The sequence below is a fragment of the Carcharodon carcharias genome, chromosome 4 (genome assembly GCF_017639515.1).
Source record: "Carcharodon carcharias isolate sCarCar2 chromosome 4, sCarCar2.pri, whole genome shotgun sequence".
NCBI lineage: Eukaryota > Metazoa > Chordata > Chondrichthyes > Lamniformes > Lamnidae > Carcharodon > Carcharodon carcharias.
The window spans coordinates 168,516,395-168,543,743 of NC_054470.1; the positions used below are offsets into that span (position 1 = coordinate 168,516,395).

At 44.0% G+C, this 27,349-nt stretch overlaps 1 protein-coding gene across 3 annotated transcripts in view; it reads left to right on the forward strand.

Annotated features, from left to right (window-relative positions):
* The window catches only part of si:ch211-197n1.2 (EF-hand calcium-binding domain-containing protein 6), a 139,333-nt gene that overhangs the window by 63,785 nt on the left and 48,199 nt on the right, over positions 1-27,349 (forward strand). For 2 of the 3 annotated variants that reach the window (XM_041186355.1, XM_041186356.1), the window contains exons 5-9: positions 2,086-2,259; positions 3,232-3,369; positions 21,989-22,131; positions 25,095-25,237; positions 25,986-26,182. In XM_041186355.1, the coding sequence (XP_041042289.1) occupies positions 2,086-2,259; positions 3,232-3,369; positions 21,989-22,131; positions 25,095-25,237; positions 25,986-26,182 (795 nt within the window). The remainder of the gene's footprint in view (positions 1-2,085; positions 2,260-3,231; positions 3,370-21,988; positions 22,132-25,094; positions 25,238-25,985; positions 26,183-27,349) is intronic. The other variant, XM_041186357.1, reaches the window with a different exon arrangement.

Below are 27,349 nucleotides of genomic sequence, written 5' to 3' on the forward strand. Positions count from 1 at the left end.
TTCTAGTTAATGAGGAGGATGTGAAATATTAGATACACTAAGCATAGTGAGAGAGGAAGTACTGGGGGAACTGGCATCCTTGAATGTGGATAATCACCAGGAATAGATGGATTGTATACCAGGCTGTTGAAGGAAGCCAGGGAGGAAGTAGCGGATGCTCTGAGGATTATTTTCCAATCCTCCCTTGATAAAAGCAGAGGATTGGAGATCTGCAAATGTTGCACTATTATTTAAAAAGGGTGCGAGGGATAGGCCAGAAAATTATAGGCTGGCCAGTCTGACTTCGGTGGTGGGCAAATTATTGGAAATATTCCTGAGAGACAGGATACTGTCACTTAGAAAGATTGATTAGGGATAGTCAGCATGGTTTGTTTAGGAGAAGATCATGCCTTACTAACCTAATAGAATTTATTGAGGAAGTAACAAGGAGGATTGGTAAGGTTAGCGCAGTGGATGTTGTCTACATGGTTTTCAACAAGTTATTTGACAAGGTCCAACATGGTAGACTGGTCAGGAAAGTGAGATCGCATGGGATACAGGGGAAGGTGGCAGGTTGGATCCAAAATTGGCTCAGTGACAGGAAACAAAAGGTAATGGTCGATGGATGTCTTTGCAAATGGAAAGCAGTTTCCAATGGTGTTCCACAGGGCTCAGTGTTGAGGCCATTGCTGTTTGTTGTATACATTAATGATTTGGACTTAAATGTGGGAGGCATGATTGGGAAGTTTGCAGATGACACAAAAATTGGCCATGTGGTTGATAGTGAAGATGATATCAATGGTTTGGTTGAATGGGTGGAGAAGTGGCAAATGGAATTCAATTTGGAGAAGTGTGAAGTAATGCATTCAGAAGGGCAAACAAAGCAAGTGACTATTCAATAGACAGGAAGTTATTGAGACGGGTTGAGGAAGTGAGAGACCTTTTAGTGTATGTCCACAGGTCCTTGAAGGTAGCAGGACAGGTGGATAAGGTGGTCAAGAAAGCATATGGAACGCTTCCCTTTATTGGATGAGGTATTGAATACAAAAGAGGGATGTCATGATGGAACTGCATAAAACGCTGGTTAGACCACAGCTGGAATTTTGTGTACAGTCCTGGTCACCACATTACAGGAAGAACATAATTGCTCTGGAGAAAGTGCAGAGGAGATTTGCAAGAATGTTGCCAGGGCTTGAAAACTGCAGCCATGAGGAGAGACTGGATAGGCTAGGGTTGTTTTCCTTTGAACAGAGGAGGCTGAGGGGTGACCTAATTGAGGTCTACAAGGGGTTTAGATGGAGTAGACAGAAAAGACTTGTTTCCCCCTAGCTGAGGGGTCAATTACCAGAGGACATAGATTTTAGGTGATTGTTAGAAGGATCAGAGGGGACATGAGGAAAAGCTTTTTCACGCAGAGGATAATGGGCATCTGGAATTCACTGCCTGAATTATTGGTTGAGGCTGAAACACTCAACTTATTTAAAAGGTACCTGGATCTGCATCTGAAGTGCTATAACCTGCAATGCTACAGATCAGGTGCTGGAAAGTGGAATTAAAATGAGCGGCTAGTTTCTTTTTTCTCTTTTTGACCTGCGCAGAGATGATGGGCTAAATGGCCTCTTTCTTCTTTTCAGTAGCTCTATGGACAGCAAAGAACCTTCTGCAACATCCCACTGTCACACAGCCTGCAGATACAATGCAGGCTCAGACATGAGTCCTTGGTCAAGGAGCTGGTGGGCTGCCAGAAGCTGTAGAATCATATTGAAGCGAGAGGTTACTATCAGATCAGCCATGATCTTTATTAAATGGCCGAACAGGCTCGAGGGGCTGAATGGCCTACTCCTGCTCCTTGTCTGTGTCTTGGAATGGGTCAGTGCTTTAAAAGAGAGAGGGGGAAATGGGAGAGGAATGAGCAAAGGGAAAACCAGGCCACCTCGGTGCAAAGCCTATATGTGAAAGATCAGGTATGAAACCAGCAATAAGTGTAAAAGAAATAGCTACAATACCTGTTATAGAGCAAAATGATGAAATGAAGCAACATTCCTGAGATGGAAACATAAAACAATGCAATCGTTCATTTATATTTTTAACAATTGCTGTATTCAGGTTCAAACTGAATGAAAGAGCGATCATTAAATGTGAAGACTTTTATGCAGCTGTTAGAGACCCTATCTCCACAGGAGCAGCCTTGTGGCTCGATCCCGTGAGCCGACACAGTGACAATGCTCTGGTGACAGCCTCCCAGGTGCACTCGCAGCTTAAGGAAAAAGTAAGGCAGAGGTAGGAATATTGCCAGAGACTGTTCATCTACTCAGCTGATTCACACGCAGCTCTTAGAAAGTAAGACAGCCAACATTTTAAATGTGTTTTTATTTATTTATGTATCAAAGAGAAGGAAAGAGAGAGCTTTTATTTCTCTCGTGCCTTTTGCATGGGACTTCTTTGCATGAAGCACTTTTGATGCGCAGTCACTGTTCTAATGTAGGAAATGCTGCAGCTAATTTGTGCACAGGAAAATCCCACAAACAGCAATAAGATGGTAACCAAATGATCTATTCTAGTGATGTTGGTTGGCCAGGACACCGGGAAAAAGACCTTATAAATTCAGCAAAGGGACAAATTATGCCAGTAACACTACAGTGCAATACCAATCACCCACATGATACTTACTCAAATTGATTGGTTATCTCAGTATATAGACATTGTAACATGATTGCTGCTCCAGGCATTTCCTGAAGAGGTAAATTTCAAATTTTCATTCTCTCTTTTTAAGCTCGGTTGTTGTGTTCTGTTTCAAATTCTGTACAAATGATGTGTTTTAATTCACTACTAAGATGTACTTGACTGCAAATCCACATTAGCTGCATATACAAATATACAAAAGTTGAACCTGTTCAAACTTTACTAATAAGTATAGCCGCATGGCCCTGGTACCATTCTTGTAAACCTCTTTTACACCTTCTCCAGTGCCTCCTTTTCATAATATGGAGATCAGAACAGTGCACAGTATAACAAGTGTGGTCTAACCCAAGTTGGAGATGGCATTACAAAGAATGAAGAATTCTTATTCCTGCCATCATGAATTTTGCAGTTTGAAAAGCAGTAACAGAAGGGTTTATTTTACAGAACTGATTAAATGTGAATATCTTACTGTGTAGGTATTATATGAAATCTATATATATCTTGGTTCTGTTATAGAGACATTTTTGCACGATTCTATTTATCTATCTGTATTGCCCTGTTTAATGTTAGGCTTTTAGACCTGACTGAAATTCTGCCTCAGAAGAACATTGAAGGACCGGTTAGGATCCTTGTTCCCGAGTTCAGGGACATGCTGAAGCAACTGGGGTATCACATGGAAGATGAAGAGTTTGATAAATTGTGGAGAAGGTAGGAATGGGTAACTCATCTGACCCTTTGCCCTCATTTAAAGTTCAAAATAGAAAGTATGCTTATGAATATTTTTTTATTCGCTGGCTAGGCCAGCATTTATTGCCCATCCATAATTGCCCTTGTTTAGAGAGCATTTAAGAGTCAACCACATTGCTGTGGGTCTGGAGTCATATATAGGCCAGACCAGGTAAGGACAGCAGATTTCCTTCCTTAAAGGACACTAGTGAACCAGATGGGCTTTTACAACATTCGTAAGACTTGTAATTCCAGAATTTTACTGAATTCAGATTTCACCATCTGCCGTGGTGGGATTCAAACCCAGGTTCCCACAGCATTACAAAAACAGAATTACCTGGAAAAACTCAGCAGGTCTGGCAGCATCGGCGGAGAAGAAAAGAATTGTTCTGTTGAAGGGTCATGAGGACTCGAAATGTCAACTCTTTTCTTCTCCGCCGATGCGGCCAGACCTACTGAGTTTTTCCAGGTAATTCTGTTTTTGTTTTGGATTTCCAGCATCCGCAGTTTTTTGTTTTTACCCCACAGCATTACCCTGGGTGTCTGGAATACTAGTCCAGTGACTATACCACCACCTCCCACTAAATAGATAGCACATAAATGCTTAACACATTCATTTGACACCATGTTTATCTGTTTCTCCACTACTATTGTAAAAATATTAACCCATGGATTAAAGTTTCTGTTCAAATAGTAAACAAAAGAATTTAGTGTGAATGCAGTGGTTCTTTGTTCACTGGCATCAGCACTGCTTAATTTAAAGTTTTTGAATTAACATTTTAAAGACAATTTTGGCATCAAAAACGTCTGGTACAAAAAGTTTAAAGAAACTTTGCGTTTTATTTATGGTTTCTTTCTGCTGATTTTTCTGTTTTGCTTCTGATGAATGAAGGCGTGGAAGAGCTACTAGGGGGCCAATTTTGCAAAATTGCGCTCCCTGCAAGGACCCTCAGTTATTGGGGCAACATTCCAGGGGTGGAATCATCCATGGCCACTGGCATTGGACGTGTTCGGCTGCATGAGTGGACAATATGGCGAGAGGGCCAAAAATCGGTTCACGGTGTTGTGAAACCAGTTTGCGATAGTCCGCTCACCCCGCCAATGGCGGGCTGCGTTTCCAGCCATCAGACTTTGGGAACCTCATTGTAATACATACGCATAACATTGTAAGCCCAGTCTGCTGGAATCATTCCCCTCTCCGCTGAATCGTCCGCCCACACCGACGTGTTTCACGACAGCATATAAAACGCATGCACTTGATGGGCTGCACTTTGAAGGGAACTCGGAGGTGAACGCACAGTAACATTGTGGAGCACTTGCTCGGGTCACCTTTGGACTTCATGGTTGGGGTGTGTTGGGGGCGAGGGGTGGTGCAAGTGCTGCCCTGCGGTTGAGGCGCGTTGAGGGAGGCAAGGGCTGCCCTGCGGCTGAGGGTAGCTCAGAAGCATGTGCGGGGTGTGGGGGCTGTGAGCGAGGGAAGCGGCCATGCATTAGGGACACCTTGAATAAAGTGACCATTCCTTTGCAGTTGAGACAGTTCAGGTGCAGCCTCATTGATATGATTGGAGTCTAGCTTATCTGCCCATTCAAGCAATGCAGAGGCATCAATGTGCCACCAAGTGCTTCAGAGCTTTTCACCTCTCAGACACAGACTGCAAACTAATGAGCATTTTAGTAGACTGCAGAATGGATGGATGACTGCACGTTGTACAATCTCCTTGCTAAAGCTGGCCATGGAGCAGTCAGTGGTGGAGGTGCTCACAGCCCCTTGCAATTCATCACCCGGTTTGGACCTGTCTCCCTCATGGTTCAAGCTAACAGTGCAGCCTTGCAGCGCGGATTAGGAGAATGCCTGTGCCTGAGCTGAGTGCACAGTATGCAGTTCAATGGGCAAAGCTGCCGCCAATCAGTCAGGTGGGGCGGAGGTGGTGGGTTTTGGGCAGCCATGCAGCGCACTAACCTCTGGCCATCCAAGTGGTGGCCAGCACTCTTCGGGAAGCATTAAGGAGCCTTCAGACTTAACCAAGACAGGTTCTTAGTACACCCATGCTAACCCACGTGTCTCTCTCTTTCATCCTGCAGGAGGAGTACATAAGGGCCATGGAGCCTGGTGACCTAGCTGTATGCCTCATGGCCTACAGAGAGCAATAACAACTCAGAAGAGAGTGACTGAGGCACCTGGCTGTGCAGAGGGAGGAGCAGCACCCTCTGGAAGAAGGGGTGTTGGGGCTCCCGCACATGTCACTGAAGAGCCACAGCAAGCCGTTGCTGGTCAGCGCCTAGCTTGACCCAGGGTCTATAAACATCGCCTTTCATAACTGCAGATGATTGAGATCCAGTGTCACTGAAGACTGCAAATGTCTGGGAAACCGGTCGGTCACCTCTGCTAGCCGCTGCAGGATTTGGTGCCACGGGGCATGGAGGGTATCTGATGTCAGTGGCCATGAAAGTGACTGTGGCACTCAATTTCTACATCAGTGGCTCCTTTCAGGGCTCCACAGGTGATCTCTGTGGGGTCTTACAAGCCTCCACCCACAAATGCATCCGGGCAGTCATAGATATCATCTTTGTGCAGGCACACAACACTCTGCATTTCGCCCAGGACCAGGACAGTTAGGATGTAAGAGCAATTGGATTTGCCCAGGTTCCAGGATTCCCTCAGGTGCAGGGTGCCATCGACTGTACACACATAGCACTCAGATCTCCATTACAACACATGGTCAACTATATCAATCACAAGGGGTTCCATTCACTGAATGTGCAGCTGGTGCGCGACTACCACAAATGCATTCTGCAGGTCCGTGCATGGTTTCCAGGGAGTGTCCATGACTCCTACACCCTCAGTCAGTCTCAGATCCCTGATGTTTTCCAGGGTCCACAGAGGCTGCAGTGATGGCTCCTCAGGGACAAGGGCTACCTGCAGAGGGTGTGGCTGATGACATCCATGCGAAGGCCTCAGGCTGCAGCGGAACGTAGGTATAACAAGGTTCATGCTGCAACTCGCAACTTGGTGGAGCAGACCATTGGGATGCTGAAGATGAGGGTACGGTGCTTGGACCGGTCTGGTGGAGCCCTGCAATACAGTCTGCAGAGGGTGTCACACATCGTCATTGTCTGCTGCACATTTTACAACCTGGCGCTGCAACAGGAGAGGAGCTGGCTGAGGAGGAGATGGCGGCTTCCTCTGATGAGGAGGACGCCAATGGGGTTGAGGATGAGGAGGTCCTTGAAGGCGACGATGACAGGGATGAGGCCCTTGCACTGGCTAGATGAGGCAGGCGCACTCAGGAGGCCCTCACAGCTGCCAGATTTGTGGAGGATGATGATGACATGCAGTGAGGAGACACCATAGATCCTCACATTCCATCTCTGAAAGTTTGACTCCAGTCTGGCTAATGGCAGCGCACATACCCTCTGACATAATGCTCCTGTCATGGAGACACAGTGAAGGCCTTAATAATCGCTCGAATGCAGGAGGATAATGACGATATGCAGTGAGGACACACCATGGATCTTCACATATCCTCTGAGAATGTCTGACTCCTGTCTGGCCGAGGGCAGCTCACTTACGCTCTGTGATCAAGGTCATATCATAGAGATGCAGCCAGTAAAGTTAGAAGCATCTGATCCTTTGTCTGCCTTCAGCATCTGAACCCCTCAGGAACACAGCATCGTTGGTCACAGATGCTGAAGCGATGGAGGCCAGTCCCACCTTCAAGGTACTGAGAGCACACAGAGAGAATGACAGAACTCTGTGACATCCGCCCACAACATTCTGGCGGCAATGACAAGCACCATCGAGATGCAGGCATCATGAATGTGTCCAGGGGGTGTGAGGCCGGAGCATCGCTTTGGTCTGAAGACTACACAAAGTACAGGGACGAGGCCCTGGACTAAGACATCTGTCTTTATCTTGTGCAGAAAGGCTTCACATCTGAGTGACACGAACATTGCTCATCAGAACAAGGAGCCATAGGCACGGAGACATTCTTGGGAGTTTATTGACAATAGTGAACATTATGTACAAGTGATTAACACCCCCATGCCCAGGCTGTGCAGCTACACCTTCTTAACTTTCCTAACCCTGCCTGTACATCTTGGTGCTCTCCAGCCATTCACAGCGGAGCTGCTACGCCCTGTCTGTGATTACTTTGGTGGGTGTCCTCTGAAGAGCTGAGACCTGGAAGGCTCCATCCTGCTTTCAGGGTCCTGCTGTGTGGCAGTGGCACCTCCTTGGCCTGTGGAGCTGGAGCTGCTGAGACCACAGGAATAGGGGATTCAGATGGACCAGAGACTCCTGGAGTCACCTGGATGGATGGCCCCAGGGGGCACACCTGCTGATCCTCTTCCCTGTGGGTGCCTAAGGGCCCCAGTCTGACTCCTTAAGGAGAAGTGGTAGCTTGAGTGAGATCAGGCTGTGCTACACCCCTCTTGCGTTGACACCATTCGAGGACAACTATGGCATCAGCGATGGTGTTGAGCCCACGCAGCAGTCCTGGAGTGACGTCCTGGTCAAGGTCTCCATGGCGGCTGCCATCCTATCAGTGTTGACCTCGGTGCATTGCAATGCCGGCACTATCGCCTCAGCCTGTAGGCAGACGGACTCTTCCATCGTGCCTTGCAACCTGAGGAGTGCAGCAGACATCCCTTCCTGATGTTCCCTAGCCTGCCTTTGCAGCTCCAGCAACTGTGACATGACCGAGTCCAGAGGCTCGTCATCTAACTCAGACTCAGCAAATTTCTGGCCTCCAGCAGTCCTCCCAGTGCCGGACACCTGTGAGGTCCCCACCGCCACCTGCTGCAGATCAGACAGTGCGATGTGCTCACCAGATTGTGATCCTGAGGCTACTCTAAAGCTAAGTCCCACCGAGGTGTGTGTCTGTGTGCTGGTGGAGGGTGTGGGTGAGCGCTGTGATGGGACTTCAAAGGAGGATGCCTCCAGCTTCCTCTCCAGAGGTTTCTTTGGAGCTTGATTGGAGGCCCTAGGTCCTGGACTCTGTCAATTGTTTCCCAGATGTGCCTGTGGAAGCAAGGGGAGATAATTAGTGTATGGCAGTGGCCTGTGAAACAGGACACATCACTCACAGCATGGTTATCTGATGGATGTTGCACTGCTGGACCCTCACTTAGTAGAGCACCGCTGACCTCACCGTCAGCACAGGACTGGTCCAGATCCTCCCCGTTAGCTGGATGGCTGTTTGCAAAGCTTGTGAGGACCTTGATTTCAGGCATTCCTCATCCGGTCTGCAACCTCTCCCTCTTGTGTGCCAGCTTGTCCTGCATGAATAGAAATGGAGAGCGTGTAAGCAGCATGCCTGCCAGGTCAGGTGATAAGTGTGCCTGGCCTGTGGAGGTCCCATGGACAGGATGGGGACAATGACAGTGTGTGTGTGAGAGTGAGTGATGATGTCCCTTGAACTGGCAGTGAGTGAGGGCCCTGTGGATGTCTGATGGGCTTGTGAGTGTGTGAGTTGAGAGTGATGAGAAGAGTGACTTACCCTGGTGGAATGGAGGAGATCATTCATCCACTTGCGGTACTGGGTGGCTATCCTCTTTTGAAGGGCGTTGGCGATGACCACCGCTGCCACCGCCTTCCATGCAGGATTGGTGACGTTACTGCCCATCCTGTGGCCAGAGAGGGAGTAGAGGACACCACAGTGTCTTTGAACCTGGGGGCTGCAGTCTTTTTGCCTTTCGGGGCCATGTCTTCTCTGCCGCAGCCGTGGGCTGGAAGCTCTGAGATGTGTGTGCGTGCAGCTACACTTTAAATGTGGCGCCCAGCATGATAAAGCAGCGAGGTGGTGGCATGGCGGGCGAATGAGAGCCTACCCACCATGGAAAGAGCATGTTTCCTGGGAAGGCATAATTAATGCAGCGGGCTTGGGACGATACAGCGTGAAAAGCCACCAATGCCGCTGGCAAGTAAAACGTCATTTTACCCGCCTGCACCCACAATTAGTTCAGACCTGCACTATCCATAAATTGATTGATGGAAAACTATGTGGCACAAACACCAATATTCCTAATAGGTTCTCCCAGAAAGTGCGACTCTGTGTCAGGAGCAGAGTTTTATAAAATTGGCTCCACTGCATTCAAAGTGTAAGCAAGGTAGATGAGAAGTTCAGTGATGTTCCGGGGTGAATGAATTTGGCCCTGAAAATCCAGGCTTGCATTGTGGCAATAAATGCTGAGATGCTGCCAGCAGGCTCAAAGGGCTGAATGGCTTACTCCTGTCCCTAACTCCTGTATCCCTGCATCCTAAATGCAAGGAATATAGCAAGTAAAGCAGGCAAGCTGAGGGAACAGACAGAAACGATGCAGTGTGATATCATGGTTATTACTGAAACATGGTTCAAAGAGGGGCAAGAATGGCAGCTCGACGTTCCTGGTTACAGGGCTTTCAGACAAGATAGAGAGGGGGTAAAAAGGGAAAGTGGCTGGCAGTTTTGGTTGGAGAAGCAATTACAGCTGTGAGGAGGAATGATATATTAAAAGGATCATCAAGTGAGGCCATATGGATTGGGCTTAGGAATAACAAAGAGGCAGTCACATTATTGGGAGTGTACTGTAGACCCCCACACAGTCAGAAGGAGATAGAAGAGCAAATATGTAGGTAAATCTCTGAGAAGTGCAAAACAATAGGGCAGTAATGGTAGGGGATTTTAACTACCCCAATAGTGGTAGCTTTAGTGTGAAGGGAATGGAGGGAACAGAATTCTTAAAGTGCATTCAGGAGAACCTTTTGGCCAGTGTGTAGCAAGTCCAACAAGAGAGGGCGTGGTTCTGGATTTAGTGTTAGGAAACGAAGATGGGCAGGTGAAAGGAGTGATGGTGGGAGAGCATTTTGGTGGTGGTGATCATAATTCAGTTAGTTTTAATATAATTATGGAAAAGGACAAAGATAAGACAGGAGTTAAAGTTCTAAATTGGGGCAAGGCCAATTTTAGTAATTTGAGAAGTGAATTGGCAAATGTGAACTGGAAACAGCTACTTGAAGATAAATCAGTGTCAGAGCAGTGGGAGGCATTCTAAGGGGTGATTCAAGGAGCTCAGGGTAAACATGTCCCCACAAAGAGAAAGGGTGGTACAGACAAATCTAGAGCCCCCTGGATGTCAAGGAGCTTACAGGGTAAGATAAGGCAGAAAAGGAAGGCTTATGCCAGACACCGAGAACTCAATACTACGGAAAGCTGAGAGGAATATAGAAAATGGAGGGATGAAATCAGAAAGGAAATTAGGAAAGCAAAGAGAAGGCATGAATGAATATTGGCAAGCAAAATCAAGGAGAACCCAAAGATGTTTATCAATACATTAAGAGTAAGAGGATAACTAAGGAAACAGTAGGGCCCATAAAAGACCAAAAAGGTAACTTATGTGTGGAGGTGGAGGATGTGGGTATGGTTCTTAATGAATACTTTACATCTATCTTCACAAAAGAGGGGGAATGATGCAGACATTGTAGTTAAGGAGGAGGAATGTGAAGTTTTGGATGTGATATACATAGGGAGAGAGGAAGTATTAATGGTTTTAGCATCCGTGAAAGTGGGTAAATCACCAGGGTCGGATGAAATGTACCCAAGGCTGTTAAAAGAAGCCAGGGAGGAAATTGCAGAGGATCTGGCCATCATTTCCTAATCCTCACTGGATACAGGTGAGGTTCTGGAGGATTGGAGGTCTGTTAATGCCGTGCCTTTGTTTAAAAAGTAGGCGAGGGATAGACCGAATAATTACAGACCAGTCAGTCTGACCTCGGTGGTGGTCAAATTATTGAAGTCAATTCTGAGGGAAGAATAAACTGTCACTTAGAAAGGTATGGATTAATCAAGGACAGTCAGCGTGGAATTGTTAAGGGAAGGTCGTCTCTGACTAATTTGATAGAACTTTTTTGAGGAAGTAACAAGGAGATTTGAAGAGGGTAGTGCAGTTGATGTGGTCTACATGGATTTTAGCAAGGCTTTTGACAAGGTCCCACATGGCAGACTGGTTAAAAAAAATAAAGCCCATGGGATCCAAGGGAATTTAGCAAGCTAGATACAAAATTGGCTCAGTAACAGGAACTAAAGGGTAATTGTTGATGGGTGTTTTTTTGACTGGAAGGCAGCTTCTAGTGGGGTTCCACAGGGCTCAGTACTAGGTGTCCTGCTCCTTGTGGTATATATTAATGATCTGGATGTAAATGTAGGAGAAAAGATCAAAAAGTTTGCAGACAACACAAAAAGTGGCCATGCAGTCAATAGCGAGAAGGATAGTTGTAGACTGCAGGAAGATATCAATGGACTGGTCAGGTGAGCAGAAAAGTGACCTGTGGAATTCAACCCAGAGAAGTGCGGGATGATGCATTTGGGGAGGTCAAACAAGGCAAAGCATTACACAATAAATGGGAGGATACTGAGAGGTGTAGAGGAAGTGAGAGACCTTGGAGTGAATGTCGACAGGTCCCTGAAGGTAGCACATCAGGCTGATAAGGTGTTTGAGGAGGCATATGGAATCCTTTAATTTATTAACCGAGGCACAGAATATAAGAACAGGGAGGTTATGCTGGAACTATATAAAACATTAGTTAGGCATCAACATGAGTACTGTGTGCAGTTCTGGTTACCCCATTGCAGAAAGGATGTTAATGTATTAGAGAGGATACAGAGGAGATTTATGAGGATGTTGCCAGGACCGGAAAATTGCAACTCTGAGGAAAGATTGTATAGGCTGGGGTTGTTCTCCTTGGAATAGAGGAGGCTAAGGGGAGATTTGATTAAGGTGTACAAAATTGTGAGGGGCCTGGATACACTGGATGGGAAGGGCCTATTTTCTTTAGCAAAGATGTCAGTGATGGGGAGGGTGGGTGGGCATAGATTTAAAGTGATTGGCAAAAAGATTAGAGGGGAGATGAGGAAATATTTTTCACCCAGATGGTAGTAGGGGCCTGGAATTCACTGCCTAAAAAAATAGTAGAGGCAGAAGCCCTCAGATCATTTAAAAGGTGTCTGGATATGCACCTTGAGTGCCGTAACCTGCAGGGCTAAGGACCAAATACTGGAAGGTGGGATTAGGCTGGGTGGTTCATTTTCAGCCAGCGCAGACTCAATGGACTACTGCCATAAACTTTCAATGATTCTATGTGACCTCTGACACTGGCCCTGTCAAAGTTCACATGGTCATGGGGAGATGGCCTATTTTGTACGACAAACACCTGCACCACCAGGGCTGCATGTGGGGAGCTTGTACACGAAGGAGGCAAGAAAGCCAGAGAAGGGTGAATGCTAGATCCCTCCTCTCCCAACTGGAAACATCCTCAAACTGCTCCCTCTGGCCCTCGTTTAATAGGTGCTGTATGTAAAAAAAAAATTAAGAAATTGTTTCCTCTTTGTTGGTCTAGTCCATATTCCCAGCCTGATCTCCCATATTGCTCCCTTTCCATTGCTGAGAGGATTGTTGTACTGAGTTCCACTTCAATTGCAATACCTGTACCATCTAAGGACCTAGAAAGCAGCAACTGCCAACCTGGAGAGACACACACCCCAGGCCCTGCTCCCTCTTATACCAAACATCTTGTGTGGGATGGTTGGAGGCTCCACCCCCAACAGGACATCCTGCAAATCCCAGTCAGGGTTGTGAGCTGGTGGATCTGGATCATGTTCAAATTTGTAGCCCCCCATTTCATTCCAAAACTCATTATAGTAGGAGTACACCAGAAAGATTACAGATTTTTGGAGTCTCGAGTCTCTTCTCTTTCACAGTAGCATTGTGCAACTCCTCTAAATTGTCTTGAACCCTCTAGAAAAAGCCCATTTTAAACAATGATGCAACTTAGGAACATAGAACTTAAAAACAGGAAAATTCCATTCAGCCCTTCGAGCCTGCCCTGCCATTCGATATGATCATGGCTGATCTGATTGTGGTTTCAATTCCACTTTCCTGTCTGCAACCCCCCCACCCCGCCACCCACGCCCCCCACCCCCCCCCCCCCCCCCCCCCACCCCCACCACCCCCCCCATCCCCCCATAACCCTTGCCTACCAAAAATCTATCTAACAGCCTTGAATAAATTCAATGACCCAGCCTCCACTGCTTTCTGGGGAAGAGAATTCCACAGGCTAATGACCCTCTGAGAGAAAAAACTTCTCCTCATCTCCATCTTAAAAGAGAGACCTCTTATTTTTAAGCTGTGTTCCCTAGAGCTAGTCTCCCCAAAGAGGGGAAGCATCCTCCCAGTATTCACCCTATCAACTCTCCTCAGGATCTTATGTGTTTCAATAAGATCACCTCTCATTCTTCTAAACTCCAATGGGCAATGGTCAACCTTTCTTCATAAAATAAGCCCTTCATCCCATGAGTCAAGTGAACCTTCTCTGAGATAAAAACAAAAAACTGCGGATGCTGGAAATCCAAAACAAAAACAGAATTACCTGGAAAAACTCAGCAGGTCTGGCAGCATCGGCGGAGAAGAAAAGAGTTGACGTTTCGAGTCCTCATGACCCTTCAACAGAACTAGGCTAGTTCTGTTGAAGGGTCATGAGGACTCGAAACGTCAACTCTTTTCTTCTCCGCCGATGCTGCCAGACCTGCTGAGTTTTTCCAGGTAATTCTGTTTTTGTTTTAGAACCTTCTCTGAACTGCTTCTAACACAATTATATCCATTTTCAAATAAGAAGACCAAAACTGTACACCGAGGTACACTATCTCACCCCGGGTCTCACAGCTGGGGTAAAACTTCCCTACTTTTATATTACATTCCCCTTGCAATAAATGCCAACATTCCATTTGTGTTTCTAATCAACATGTACCAGGACACCCAGATCCCTCTACACCACAGAGTTCTGCAGTCTCACTCCATTTAAATAGTATACTGCTTTTCTATTCTTCCTGTCGAAATGGACAAGTTCACATTTTCCCACATTATACTCCATCTGCCAAATTTTTGCCCACTCACTTAACCTGTCTATATCCACTTGTAGACTCATTACCTCTTCTTGACAACTTACTTTCCTACCTATCTTGATGTTATCAAATTTAATTACCATACATTTGGTCCCTTCACCCAAGTCATTGATATACATTGTAAATAGTTGACACCCCAACATTGATTCCATGGCACTCACTTGCAACTTGCCAACCGAAAAATACCCATTTATTCCTACTTCCTGATTCCTGTTAGCTAACCAATCCTTTATCCATGCTAATATGTTGCCCCATACACCATGAGCCCTTATTTTGTATAGTGAGCTTTGATGTGGCACCTGGAAATCCAAGTGCACCACATCTACAGGTTCCCCTTTATACACTTTGCTTGTTTCTTCCCCAAAGAATTCTATTGATTTAGTTAAACACGGTTTCCCTTTTACAAAACCATGTTGACTCTGCCTGATCCCATTATGATTTTCAAAGTATCCTGCTATAACCGCATTAATAATGGACTCTAGCAATTTTCTTATGCCAGATATTAGGCTAACTGGCCAATAGCTTCCTGTTTTTTTATGTCTGCCTCCTTTCTTGACTAAATGTGTTAGCTTTGCTATTTTGCAAAGTGGCGGGACTCTTCCAGAATCTAAGGAATTTTGGAAAAGTATATTCAATGCCTGTCCTATCTCTGCAGCCACTTTATTTACGATCATAGGATGCAGACCATCAGGACCTGGGATTTGTCAGCCTTTGGGTCTAATAGTTTTCTCAGTACCTTTTCCCTATTGATGGTTATTGTTTTATGTTCCTCCTTCCATTTCACTTCATGATTTTAAAGTATTTTTGGGACGTTTTCTGTCTTCTGCAGTGAAGACAATAAGACACAAAGTACCTGTTCAACACCTCTGCCTCTCTTTTCCATTGTCAATTCTCAAAACTCACTCTCTAGAAGACCAACTTTCACTTTAGTTACTCTTTTCCTATTTAAATACTTATAGAAACTCTTACAATCTGATTTTATATTACTAGCTAAATTTCTCTCATACTTTACTTTCTCCCTCTTTATTATATTTTTGGTCATTCTTTGCAGGTTCTTAAAATCTGTCCAACCTTCTGCCCTACCACTATTCTTTGTAGATTTTTTCAGCATTCCTTTCAATTTGCTGCTATACTTAACTTCCTTATGTAGCCATTGAAGATGAATCCTTCTCAAAGAGTTTTTCTTCCTCACTGGGATGAATCTTTGCTGAGAGTTATTAAATATCTCCTTAAAAGTCTGCAGCTGCATCTCTACTGTCCCACCTTTTAACCTAGTTTCCCAGTTCACTTAAGCTACCTCTGCCTTCATACCCTTATAATTATCTTTATTTAGTTTTAAAACACTGACATTAGACTCGCATTTCATCCCTTCGACTGAGCGTGAACTTCTATCATATTATGATTGCTGTCACCTAGAGGCTCATTTACCATGAGGTTAATGTCTCATCGCTCATTGCCAGGTCCAAAATAGCCAGCTCTCTGGTTGGCTCTAGAAAATGTACTGCTCTAAGAAATTGTCCCAAATACACTCTATTAACTCATTTTCCAGGCTACCTTTTTCAATCTGATTCACCCAAACTACATGTAGACTAAAGTCGCCCATGATTATTGCAGTACCTTTCTCACACATCCCATTTATTTCTTCCTGTATGCTCGGTCCTACAGTGTAACTACTGTTAGGGGGCATATAAACTACTTCCACAAGTGATCTCTTAAAATTTCTATCTCATATCTCTACCCAAACTGAATCTACATCTTGCTGTTTTGAGCTAAGGTCATCTCTCACTATTATACTAATGACATCCTTAATTAACAAAGCTACTCCACCAGCTTTTCCTAGTTTCTGGTCTTCTTGAAATGTCAAATACCCTTTAATATTCAGGTCCCAGCCTTGGTCACCTTGTAACTATGTCTCTGTAATGACTATCAGGTTATACATATTTGCTAAAGATTCATCCATTTTGTTACAAATGCTGCGTGTATTCAGATACAGAGCCTTTAACTCTGTCTTTTTATCATTTTAGCACTCCCTGGCCTTACCTGCTGGTGCTTTCTTAAGTTTGCATACTCAGTCCCTTCCTGCCACACTCTGGTTATCATTGCTCAAATTGTTCCCCTGCTCCATTATCTCATTGTTTCCTTTGATTTACCATTTCTCCTATCAATTAATCCCACACCACCACAACTTAGTTTAAACTCTGCCCTACCACCCAATTATATAACTTGCCAGAAAACTGGACCCAGCATGGTTCAGGCAAAGACCGTCCCAACAGTGCAGCTCCCACTTTCCCCAGTACTGGTGCCAGTGCATGAATCAAAACCCATTTCTCCCACACCAGCCACGCATTTAACTCTCTAAGCTTATTTACCCTACATCAGTTTGCTCATGGCGCAGGTAATAGTCCAGTGATTATTACCTTTGAGGTTCTGCATTTTAATTTAGCCCCAAGCTGCTCATACTCCCTATGCAGAACCTCTTTCCTATTCCTATATATGTTGTTGGTATTCACATAGACCATGACAGCTGGAACCTCCTCCTCTCACTGCAAGTTCCTCTCCAACCCCAAGCAGATGTCTTGAACATTGGCACTGGGCAGGCAACACAGCCTTCTAGACTCTTATTCTTGGCTGCAGAGAACTGTGTCTAACCCCTGACTATACTATCTCCCGTAACCATTACATTCCTATTTACTACCCACAACTTGAATGGCTTCCTGTACCAAGGTGCCATGGTCAGCATGCTCATCCATCTTGCTCTCATCCATACAATCTCTAAGAACCTCAAATCTGTTTGACAATTGCGAGGGCTAAGGACCCTCTACTTCTATCTTCTCAATCCCCATACCTGCCTCACTTGCAATCACACCCTCCTGTCCCTGACCACTGACCAAATCAGTGTGACTGCCTTCTGGAACAAAGTGTCCAGGTAACCTTGCCCTTAACTGATGCATTGCAGTGTCTGCAGCTCAGCCTTCAGCTCAATGACTCTGAGTCAAACATCCTCAGGCCATAGACAGTTACTGGAGATGGATCACATTAGTGTCCACTGGTTCCCACATCCTGCAGCCACAACACAACACCTGCCCTGTTATCCTATAGTGTGTTCATTAATTTATTTGTCTTAATTAATTTATAATTACTAATCCTGCTGCTATTAAGTTTAACTACCCCTAGTAAACCTTACTGCTACTAATAAAACCTTACAATTGCTAATGAGTTACCTGAGTTTTGGAAGATAGATGAGAAAAATACTCACCAACCAATCATTTACCTGTTTCCCTGTGACATCACACTACTTTTTCTCAGCAGGCAGTTGGTTAGAGTCACTGACTGGCCCAGCTCTTTTGAACCCTGAAGCTGCTCTCCTCTCGAGCTCTTTTAGAAATATGAGGTTGTCCACTTTGACATAAGAACATAAGAAATAGGAACAGGAGTAGTCCATTCAGCCCTTCAAGCCTGCACCGCCATTCAATAAGATTATGGCTGATCTGCCCCAGGCCTCACTCCTCTTTCATGCCAGCTCCTCATAGCCCTCAACTCCCCGATATTTCAAAAATCTATCTATCTCCTCGTTAAATACTTCCAGTGATCTAGCTTCCACAACTCTCCAAGGTAAAACAGGAAAGGTGGCCAAACCATGGCTTACATGGGAAATTAGAGATAATATTAGATGCAAGGAACAGCATACAAATTGGCCAGAAAAAACAACAGACCTGAGGATTGGGAACAGTTTAGAATGCAGCAAAGGAGGATCAAGGGATTGATTAAGAAGGGGAAAATAGAGTACGAGAATAAGCTTGCAGGGAACATAAAAACTGACTGTAAAAGTTTCTATAGGTATGTGAAGAGAAGAAGATTGGTGAAGACAAATGTAGGTCCCTTACAGTCAGAAACAAGGGAATTTATAATGGGGAACAAAGAAATGGCTGACCACTAAATACATACTTTGGTTCTGTCTTCACAAAGGAGGACGCAAATAACATACCAGAAATGTTGGGGAACACAGGGTTTAGTGAGAGGGAGGAACTGAAAGAAATCAGTATTAGTAGGGAAATGGTGTTGGAGAAATTGATGGGATTGAAGGCCGATAAATCCCCAGGGCCTGATAATCTACATCCAGAGTACTTAAGGAAGTGGCCCTAGAAATAGTGGATGCATTGGTGGTCATCTTCTGAGATTCTATAGACTCTGGAACAGTTCCTACAGATTGGAGGGTAGCTAATGTAACCCCACTATTTAAAAAGGGAGGCAGAGAGAAAACTGGGAATTAAAGACCAGTCAGCCTGATGTCGGTAGTGGAGAAAATTCTAGAATCCATTATAAAAGATTTATAAAAGCTGAGCACTTGGAAAACAGTGGCAGAATCGGACAGAGTCAGCATAGATTTATGAAAGGGAAATCATGCTTGACAAATCTACTGGAATTTTTTGAGGATGTAACTAGTAGAGTTGATGAGGGAGAGCCAGTGGATGTGGTTTATTTGGACTTTCAGAAGGCTTTTGACAAAGTCCCACATAAGAGATTAGCGTGTAAAATTAAAGCGCAAGGGATTGGGGGTAGTGTATTGAGATGGATAGAAAACTGGTTGGCAGACAGGAAACAAAGAGTAGGAATGAACAGGACTTTTTCCAAATGGCAGGCAGTGACAGGGATCGGTGCTGTGACCCCAGCTATACACAATATATATTAATGATTTAGATGAGGGAGCTAAATGTAATATCTCCAAATTTGCAGATGACACAAAGCTGGGTGGGAGGGTGAGCTGTGAGGAGGATGCAGAGATGCTTCAGTGTGATTTGGACAAGCTGGATGAGTGGGCAAATGTATGGCAGATGCAGTATAATGTGGATAAATGTGAAGTTATCCACTTTGTTACCTAGCAAAAACGGGAAGGCAGATTAATATCTGAATGGCTATAATTTGAGGGAGGGGAATGTGCAATGAGACCTGGGTGTTCTTGTACACCAGTCGCTGAAGGTAAGCATGTAGGCAGAGCAGGTGGTAAAGAAGGCAAATGGTATGTTGGCCTTCATAGCCAGAGGATTCGAGTACAGGAACAGGGATGTCTTGCTGCAATTATACACGGCCTTGGTGAGACCATACTTGGAAAATTGTGTGCAGTTTTGGTCTCCTTATCTGAGGAAGGATGTTCTTGCTATAGAGGGAGTTCAGCAAAGGTTTACCAGACTGATTCCTGGGATGGCGGGACTGACATATGAGGAGAGATTGAGTCAGTTAGGATTATATTCACTGGAGTTCAGAAGAATGAGGGAGAATCTCATAGAAACCTATAAAATTCTAACAGGACTAGGCAGGTTGATACAGGAAGGATGTTCCCAAAGGTGGGGGAGTCCAGAACCAGGGGTCACAGTGTGAGGATATGGGGTACACCATTTAGGACTGAGATGAGGAGAAATTTCTTCACCCAGAGAGTGGTGAGCCTGTGGAATTCATTACCACAGAAAGTAGTTGACACCAAAACATTGTATGTTTTCCAGGAGGAGTTAGATATAGCTCTTGGGGTGAAAGGGATCAAAAGGTATGGGGAGAAAGTGGGAGCAGGCTATTGAGTTGGATGACCAACCATGATCATAATGAATAGCAGAGCAGGCTTGAAGGGTTGAATGATCTATTCCTGCTCCTATTTTCTATGTTTCTATGTAGAGAATTCCAGACATTCACTACCCTTTGAGAGAAGAAATTCCTTCACATCTCAGTTTTAAGTGAGTGTCTCTTTATTCTGTAACTACGTCCCCTAGTTCAAGATTCCCCCACTAGTGGAAACATCTTCTCAACATCTACTCTGTCAAGCCCCCTCAGAATCTTGTACATTTCAATCAGATCACCCCTCATTCTTCTAAACTCTAATGAATAAAGGCCTAACCTGTTTAGCTGTTCTTGATAACTCAACCCCTTCATCCCAGGAATCAGCCTAGTGAATCTCTTTTGAGCTGCCTCCAATACCAATATATCCTTTCTTAAATACAGGGACCAAAACTGTACACAGTACTCCAGGTGCGGCCATACCAACACGCTGTACAGTTGTAACAAAACTTTCCTATTTTTAAACTCCAGTCCCCTAGCAATACAGGCCAAAATTCCATTTGCCTTCTTAATTACTTGCTGCACCTGCATGCTAACCTTTTGTGTTTCATGCACAAGAACACCCAGATTTCTATGTACTGCACCTTTTTGGAGTCTCTCTCCATTTAAATAATAGTCTGCCTTTTGATTTTTCCGACCAAAGTGCATGACCTCACACTTTCCTACATTAAACTCCTATCTGCCAAGTTTTTGCCCACCCACTCAACCTATCCATATCCTTATGTCCTCATCACTACATGCCCTCCCGCCTATTTTTGTATTGTCAACAGATTTGGATACATTACACTCTGCCCCCTCCTCCAAGTCATTAATATAGTCAGTAAATAATTGAGGTCTTAGGACTGATCTTTGTGGCACTCCACTAGTTACGTCTTTCCAACCTGAAAAAGACCCATTAATCCCGACTCTCTGTCTTCTGTGTGTTAACCAATCCTCAATCCATGCTAATACATTATCCCCAATACCGTGAGCTTTTACCTTGTGCAATAACCTTTTATGTGGCACCATATCAAATGCCTTCTGGAAATCCAAATACACTACATCGACCGGTTCCCATTTAAAACTCTTCTTGTTAGATCTGCTTCCTGGAAGAAAGACTAGAAAAGCAGAGTATTTCTAAATGGAGAGAGACTGCAGAATGCTGCAGTACAGAGGGATCTGCGTGCCTTTATTGCAAGGATAATGGATGCGCAGAGCATTGGTGAGACCTCACCTAAAGTACTTGCGTACAGTTTTGGTCTCAATTAAGGAAGGATGTACTTGTAATGGAAGCAGTTCAGTTAAGATCCACTAGCCTGATTCCTGGGATGATGGGATTATCATATGAGGAAAGGTTGAGCAGATTGGGCCTATACTCATTGGAGTTTAGAAGAATGAGGGGTGATCTTATTGAAACATATAAGATTCTGAGGTGGCTTGACAGGGCAGATGCTGAGGGGATGTTTCCCATCAGAGGGGGAGGGGATGGAATCTAGAATTAGGGGACATTTAAAAATAAGGGGTCTCCGATTTAAGATGGGGATGAGAAGGAATTTCTTCTCTCAGAGGGCTGTTAGTCTTTGGAATTGTCTTCCACAGAGGGCAGTGGAGGCTGGGTTATTGAATACATTTAAGGCTGCGCTAGACAGATTTTTGATTGACAAGGGAGTCAAAGGTTATGAGGAGTTGGCAAGAAAGTGGAGTTAAGGCCACAATCAGGACAGCCATAATCTTATCGAATGGTGGAACAGGCTCGATGGGCCGAATGACCCGAATGATTCGGGTCTGGAATGCTCTGCTTGGAAGTGTGGTGGAGGCACAATCGAGACATTCAAGAGGGCATTAGATGATTATTTTAATAGAAACAATGTGCATGGATATGGGGAAAAGGCAGGGCAATGACATTAGGTCACAAAGCTCATTTGGAGAGCCGGTGCAGACATGATGGGCCGAATGGCCTCCTTCTGTACTGTTAAAATTCTGTGATTCTTGGTCCTAATTCTTATAATCTTATGAACTAAATCTATGATCTTACCGTAGATAGTTATCTCATTCCTTCACCCTGTCACTTTCCATTCCAACAGATATGATACTGATGGTCTTGGTGTTATTAAAGGAGATGTGCTAATGAGGAAACTTGGAAATGAACTCAGGAATGGAATGGCACACAACAGTGAAGGGGCTGCTCGAAAACCATCTGATCAAATGAGTTTAGAAAGCTCAGCAAGTAAGTGAGGACTGGAGAATTGCAAATGTTACACCCTTGTTGCAAAAAGATAAGCCCAGCAACTACAGGTCAGTCAGTTCAACTTCGGTGGTGGGAAACCTCTAGAATCAATTATTTGGGATAAAATTAGTAGTCACATGGACAAATGCGGGTTAATTAAAGAAAGCCGGCATGGATTTGTTTAGAGAAAATAGTGTTTAAATAACTTGATGGAGCTTTTTGAAGTGGTAACAGAGAGGGTTGATGAGCACAATGCGGTTGATGTGGTGTACATGGACTTGCAAAAACCATTTGATACAGTGCCACACAACAGTCTTGCCAGCAAAGTTATAGTTCATGAAATAAAAGGGACAGTAGCAGCATGGATATGAAATTAGCTGAGTGACAGGAAATAGTGGTTAGTGGTTAATGGATGCTTTTCAGACTGGAGCAAGGGTTGTAGTGGAATTCCCCCAGGGGTAAGTATTGGGACCCTCCCCCTTCCTGATATATATTAATGACCTAAACCTTGTTGTACAGGGCACAATTTCAAAATTTGCAGATGATACAAAACTTGGAATATTGTGAACTGTGAGGAGGATAGTATAGAACTTCAAAAGGACATAGACAAGTTAATGGAATGGGCTGACAGATGGCAGATGAGATTCAATGTGGAGGAATGTGAAGTGATTCATGTTAGTAGGAAGAACATGGACAGTTAACATAAAATAGAGGTCACAATTCTAAAGGGGGTGCAGGAGCAGAGGGACCTGGGTATATGGCCATTAGTCATTGAAGATGGCAGGACAGGTTGAGAGAGCAGTTAATAAAGCTTACAGTATTCTAGGTTTTATTGATGGGGGCATGGGTTCAAGAGCAAGGAGGTTATGCTGAACCTGTATAAGACACTAATTTGGTCTCGGCTGGAGTATCGCACCCAGTTCTGGTTACTGCACTAGAGGAAGGATGTGAATGCATTGAAGAAAGTGCAGAACAAATTCACAAAAATGGTTTCAGGGATGAGGAACTTCAGTTATGAAGATAGATTGGAGAAGTTGGAACTGTTTTCCTTAGAGGAGAGAAGGCTGAGAGGGGATTTGATAGAGGTGTTCAAAATCATGAGGAGTCTGGACAGAGTAGATAGAGCGAAACTCTTCCCACTTGAGAAAGGATCAAGAATGAGAGGGCACAGATTTAAAGTAATTTGCGAAAGAAGCAAAAGCGGTATGAGAAAAAAAATTTCATACGGTGAGCGGTTAAGATCTGGAACGCAGTGCTTGAGAGTGTATTGTAGCCAGCTTTAACTGAAGCATTCAGAAGGGCACAAAGTGAATTGCTCATTCAGAGAGATGGTGCAGACATGATGGGCTGAATGCCCTTCTTTTGCCCTGCAACAATTCTGTAATTCTGTGAAGTGCCTGGTCTATCCACTAAGTTCATGTGTCTAGTAATATAGCACATTGGAGCTTCACAGTTATGTGATAATTTTATTCTAAGCTGCCCAACCCGAAACTGTTGGGTTGGGTCAAACACCCATTTTTCACCCCACTTCTGTCTTCTATTGGAAAAATGGTGTCTGATCCAACCCCATCAGCTTTTTGCCAAGTGGGTTAGGTTAAAATTACCCCCACGGCATGTTTCAGAATGGCAGAATGTGGCTTGCGCTCATTTGCCACTCTTTCATTTAGATTTGTGGGATATGATGCATGTCAAATGGAACCTGCGATAAACCTAATGAACTGATTTGTCACTATTACAGAATGCAACACTACATTATTGATTATGAAAAGACCTCTGCTGAAGCTGTACAAACCTCTGATTAGGCTACAACTAGAGTGTTACATCCAGTTCTGGTCACCACACCTTAGGAAGGATGTGAGGGTCCTTGAGAGGATGCAGAGATTGACTAGTATAGTTCCAGGGATGGGGGATTTTAGCTACAAGGTTAGGTTGGAGAAGCTGGGGCTGATCACTTTGACGCAAAGGAGATTGAGGGGAGATGTTATAGAAGTGTCCAAGGCTATGACAGGTTTAGATAAGGTAGACATGGAAAAGCTGTCCCCATTAACTGATGGTACAAGCACTAGGGGACAAAGATTTAATGCTTTAGGCAAGAGATGCAAGGGGAATGTGAGAACAATCTTTTTTATGCAGCAAGTGCTAATGACCTGCAACTCGCTGCCTATGAGTTTGGGGAAGTGGAGACAATGAATGATTTCAAAAGGAAATAGGGTGGGCACTTGAGGGAAATAAATTTGTAGGGGAATGGGACTGATTGGATTGCTCTGCCAGGGTGTCTTCATGGACCAAATGTCCTTCTTCAGTGCTGTAATGATTCTGTGATTCAATGATTCTATTATTTATATGAATGGCCTAGCGGTTTGGTACAGGAGTGTTCAGTTCATTTTATATTCCAGTTCATTTATTCTCACTGAGGATAGAAAGAAGGCATGGCAGGAGATTCTAGAGTAATGTTGACAATCTACGTAGAATCTGTCCTTCAGCAGAAATACCCTAATGCCTATGTTTTTTCCAAAATAAATATAAATGTAAGTTGCTGTTATAATGTTAGCAAAGAAGAGGTGTTAAGGTATAGCTGCAGGAGATGGAATGTAATCCTAAACATTTGCCACCCAAGCACCAACACATCTGCTCTCATTTGGAGATCCTGAAACCACTGAATGAGATGGGAGCTCAAACTATCAAAATAAATTAAACCAATTGTTGGAAATGTATAATTAGCAGGTCTGGTGTCATTTTCACCAATGATAAATTCAGCTGAATGGTGGAAACAGCTCACATGCTAACAATCGCATGTGGGAAGCCCAGAACTTGACAGTTTTGTCAGACGTTCTAAAGGGGAACAAGTTATGAATCTCTAGAGGACATAGCAGCCTGAGTGATATAAATAAAACCCAGAAAATTAGAGAGTGTCCACAAGAGCAATGTAACTATTCTAAACTGTTCATTACTGTTCTTTCCAGGACTGACTAGGACCCTGACCAAAGCAGAACATGAGAGGAAAGCTTCTCTTCATATTGAAAACTGGCTAAAAGATAAGTTCAGGGAAGGTTATAACCTCATGAAAGAAGAATTTGAAAAGTATGACCCAGAGGGAACAGGCAAGGTAAGAAACATTTGGAGTGGCTTTTATCTGAATTATATCTAATTATCTATATGCTGCCTAATTATATCTATAGTCCTTCTCACATCTTCTGGGTAGGAGACATGTAGTGTAATTTTATTATAGCTTGTGTAAACATGTCTGGCTGAAATTTGAGCTGAAACTACTAGCCGCAGGCTGACAATTGTGTTGCAAATGAACTCTCTGACAGCTCTGTAACTGTCACAAGAGTAGATCCTTTAAGAACCCATGGGCAGAACTTGCTTTACTTTCTTAAAGGTGAGTACTGTTGCCAAATTATTAGGTACAGTATAACCAGTGAAAGTTTATGCATACATTTTTTTATTCTTTCATGGGATATGGATGTCGCTGGCTAGACCAGCATTTATTGCCCATCCCTAATTGCCCTTGAGAAGTTGGTGATGAGCCAGCTGCTTGAGCCACTGCAGTCCATGTGGTGTAGGTACACCCATAGTGCTGTTAGGAAGGGAGTTCAAAGATTTTGATCCAGCAACAGTGAAGAAACGGCGATATATTTCCAAGCCAGGATGGTGAGTGGCTTGGAGGGGAACTTCCAGGTGGTGGTGTTATTGCCCATTTGCTCTCCTTGTCCTTGCAGGAGGTAGAGATTGAGGGTTTGAAAAGTGTGACTACCACTTTGTACCATTAACAATTCAATGGTTTAAAAATTATTTTAAGCCCTATCTTTTCTACAATTTGACAATGTATTTTCCTCTATTTGAATTACCAGGTATTACACAGGGACTTTCTGTCTGTCCTGGCAACCTTTGACCTACACTTGAAAGACGAACATTTTAACCTTTTTTTGGCGCGATGCAATCTCGAAAACAGCAAATTTGGGATCAAATACATTGACTTCCTTAGAAACTTCCAGGACAGAAGTGAGAAGGGAATTCCGCATAAAATTTTGAACAACCCGAAGCACAAGTTAGTGGGTTCTTTGTCCTAACAATGTATGTTTGACTTTACCAGATCACAATTCTGTTCTGATAGCATTTCCGCCCTTCTAAATTTAAAAAAAACTAAATAAAATCAATTTCAAAAACAGCTGACTGGCAAGCAAACCCTTGGCTTGCGAAAACAAGGAGTCATACAATCTTTGAGATTTAAGCTGTGGAATGTAGGTACTAATTCCCTCCTGCTGATGAGTGGCATATCTCCAACTAGTTACGTTTATATTTATATATCATCTTACCACATCCTAAGAATTTCTCAAAGCACTCAACAACCAGTGGGTCCCTTTCGAAGTATAGTCACTATTGATATCTAGGAACTGGCAGTGGCCATTTTGCACAAAGTAAGATTCCACAAACAGATGAATGACCAGGTAATCACTCTTTTGGTTGGGCAGGTAACGTGGGGAGCTCTCCTTTAAATAGTATCATTGGATCTACCCGAACAGGTAGGCAAGAACTCAGTCTCACGCGAGACATGGCACCTCTGACAATCCTGCACTGGCAGTGAGTCTCAGGTCCACATTGAGACTTAAATCTACAATCATTTGCCTCAGAGATGAGAGTGCTACCAGCTGAATCAAGTACATGAATGAATAAATCCAAATGCTGAAAGTAAGTACCTTTCTAAGGGGTGTTGTTCTCACTGCAAGTTTTGAATTTTTACATGATCATCAATGCAAAACATTTCACAATTCATATGCTTTTCAACTGAAAAAAAATGATATTTAGATTTTCTACAGACTACTAGACCTGTATTTCATCTAAAAGTTACCTCAATATTCAACCCATTTCCCTCGCTCCCCACCCCCAACGCCCCACTAGACCAGTTGACTAATGATTTCAGACACGTTCATTTAACTTCATCTAACTTCCTGGCCTTTCAAAGAGAGATACCTTCTTTATAACCTGGCACTCTACTCATCTCCAGTTCATCTGTGTTTTGTGCTGTTGCTTGAGGGAAGGATGTTTGAATAGTGCCATAGGGCAAGTTATACCCACCTTAGCAAGTAAATGGAGTCTTGATTTAACATCTCATCTAAAAGGTGATACTGCCAACACCACAAGTACCTCTTAGTAATGCACTCAAACGTCCATCTAGATAATGTGCTCAGACCCAAGTAGGGTTTGTTTGAACCTA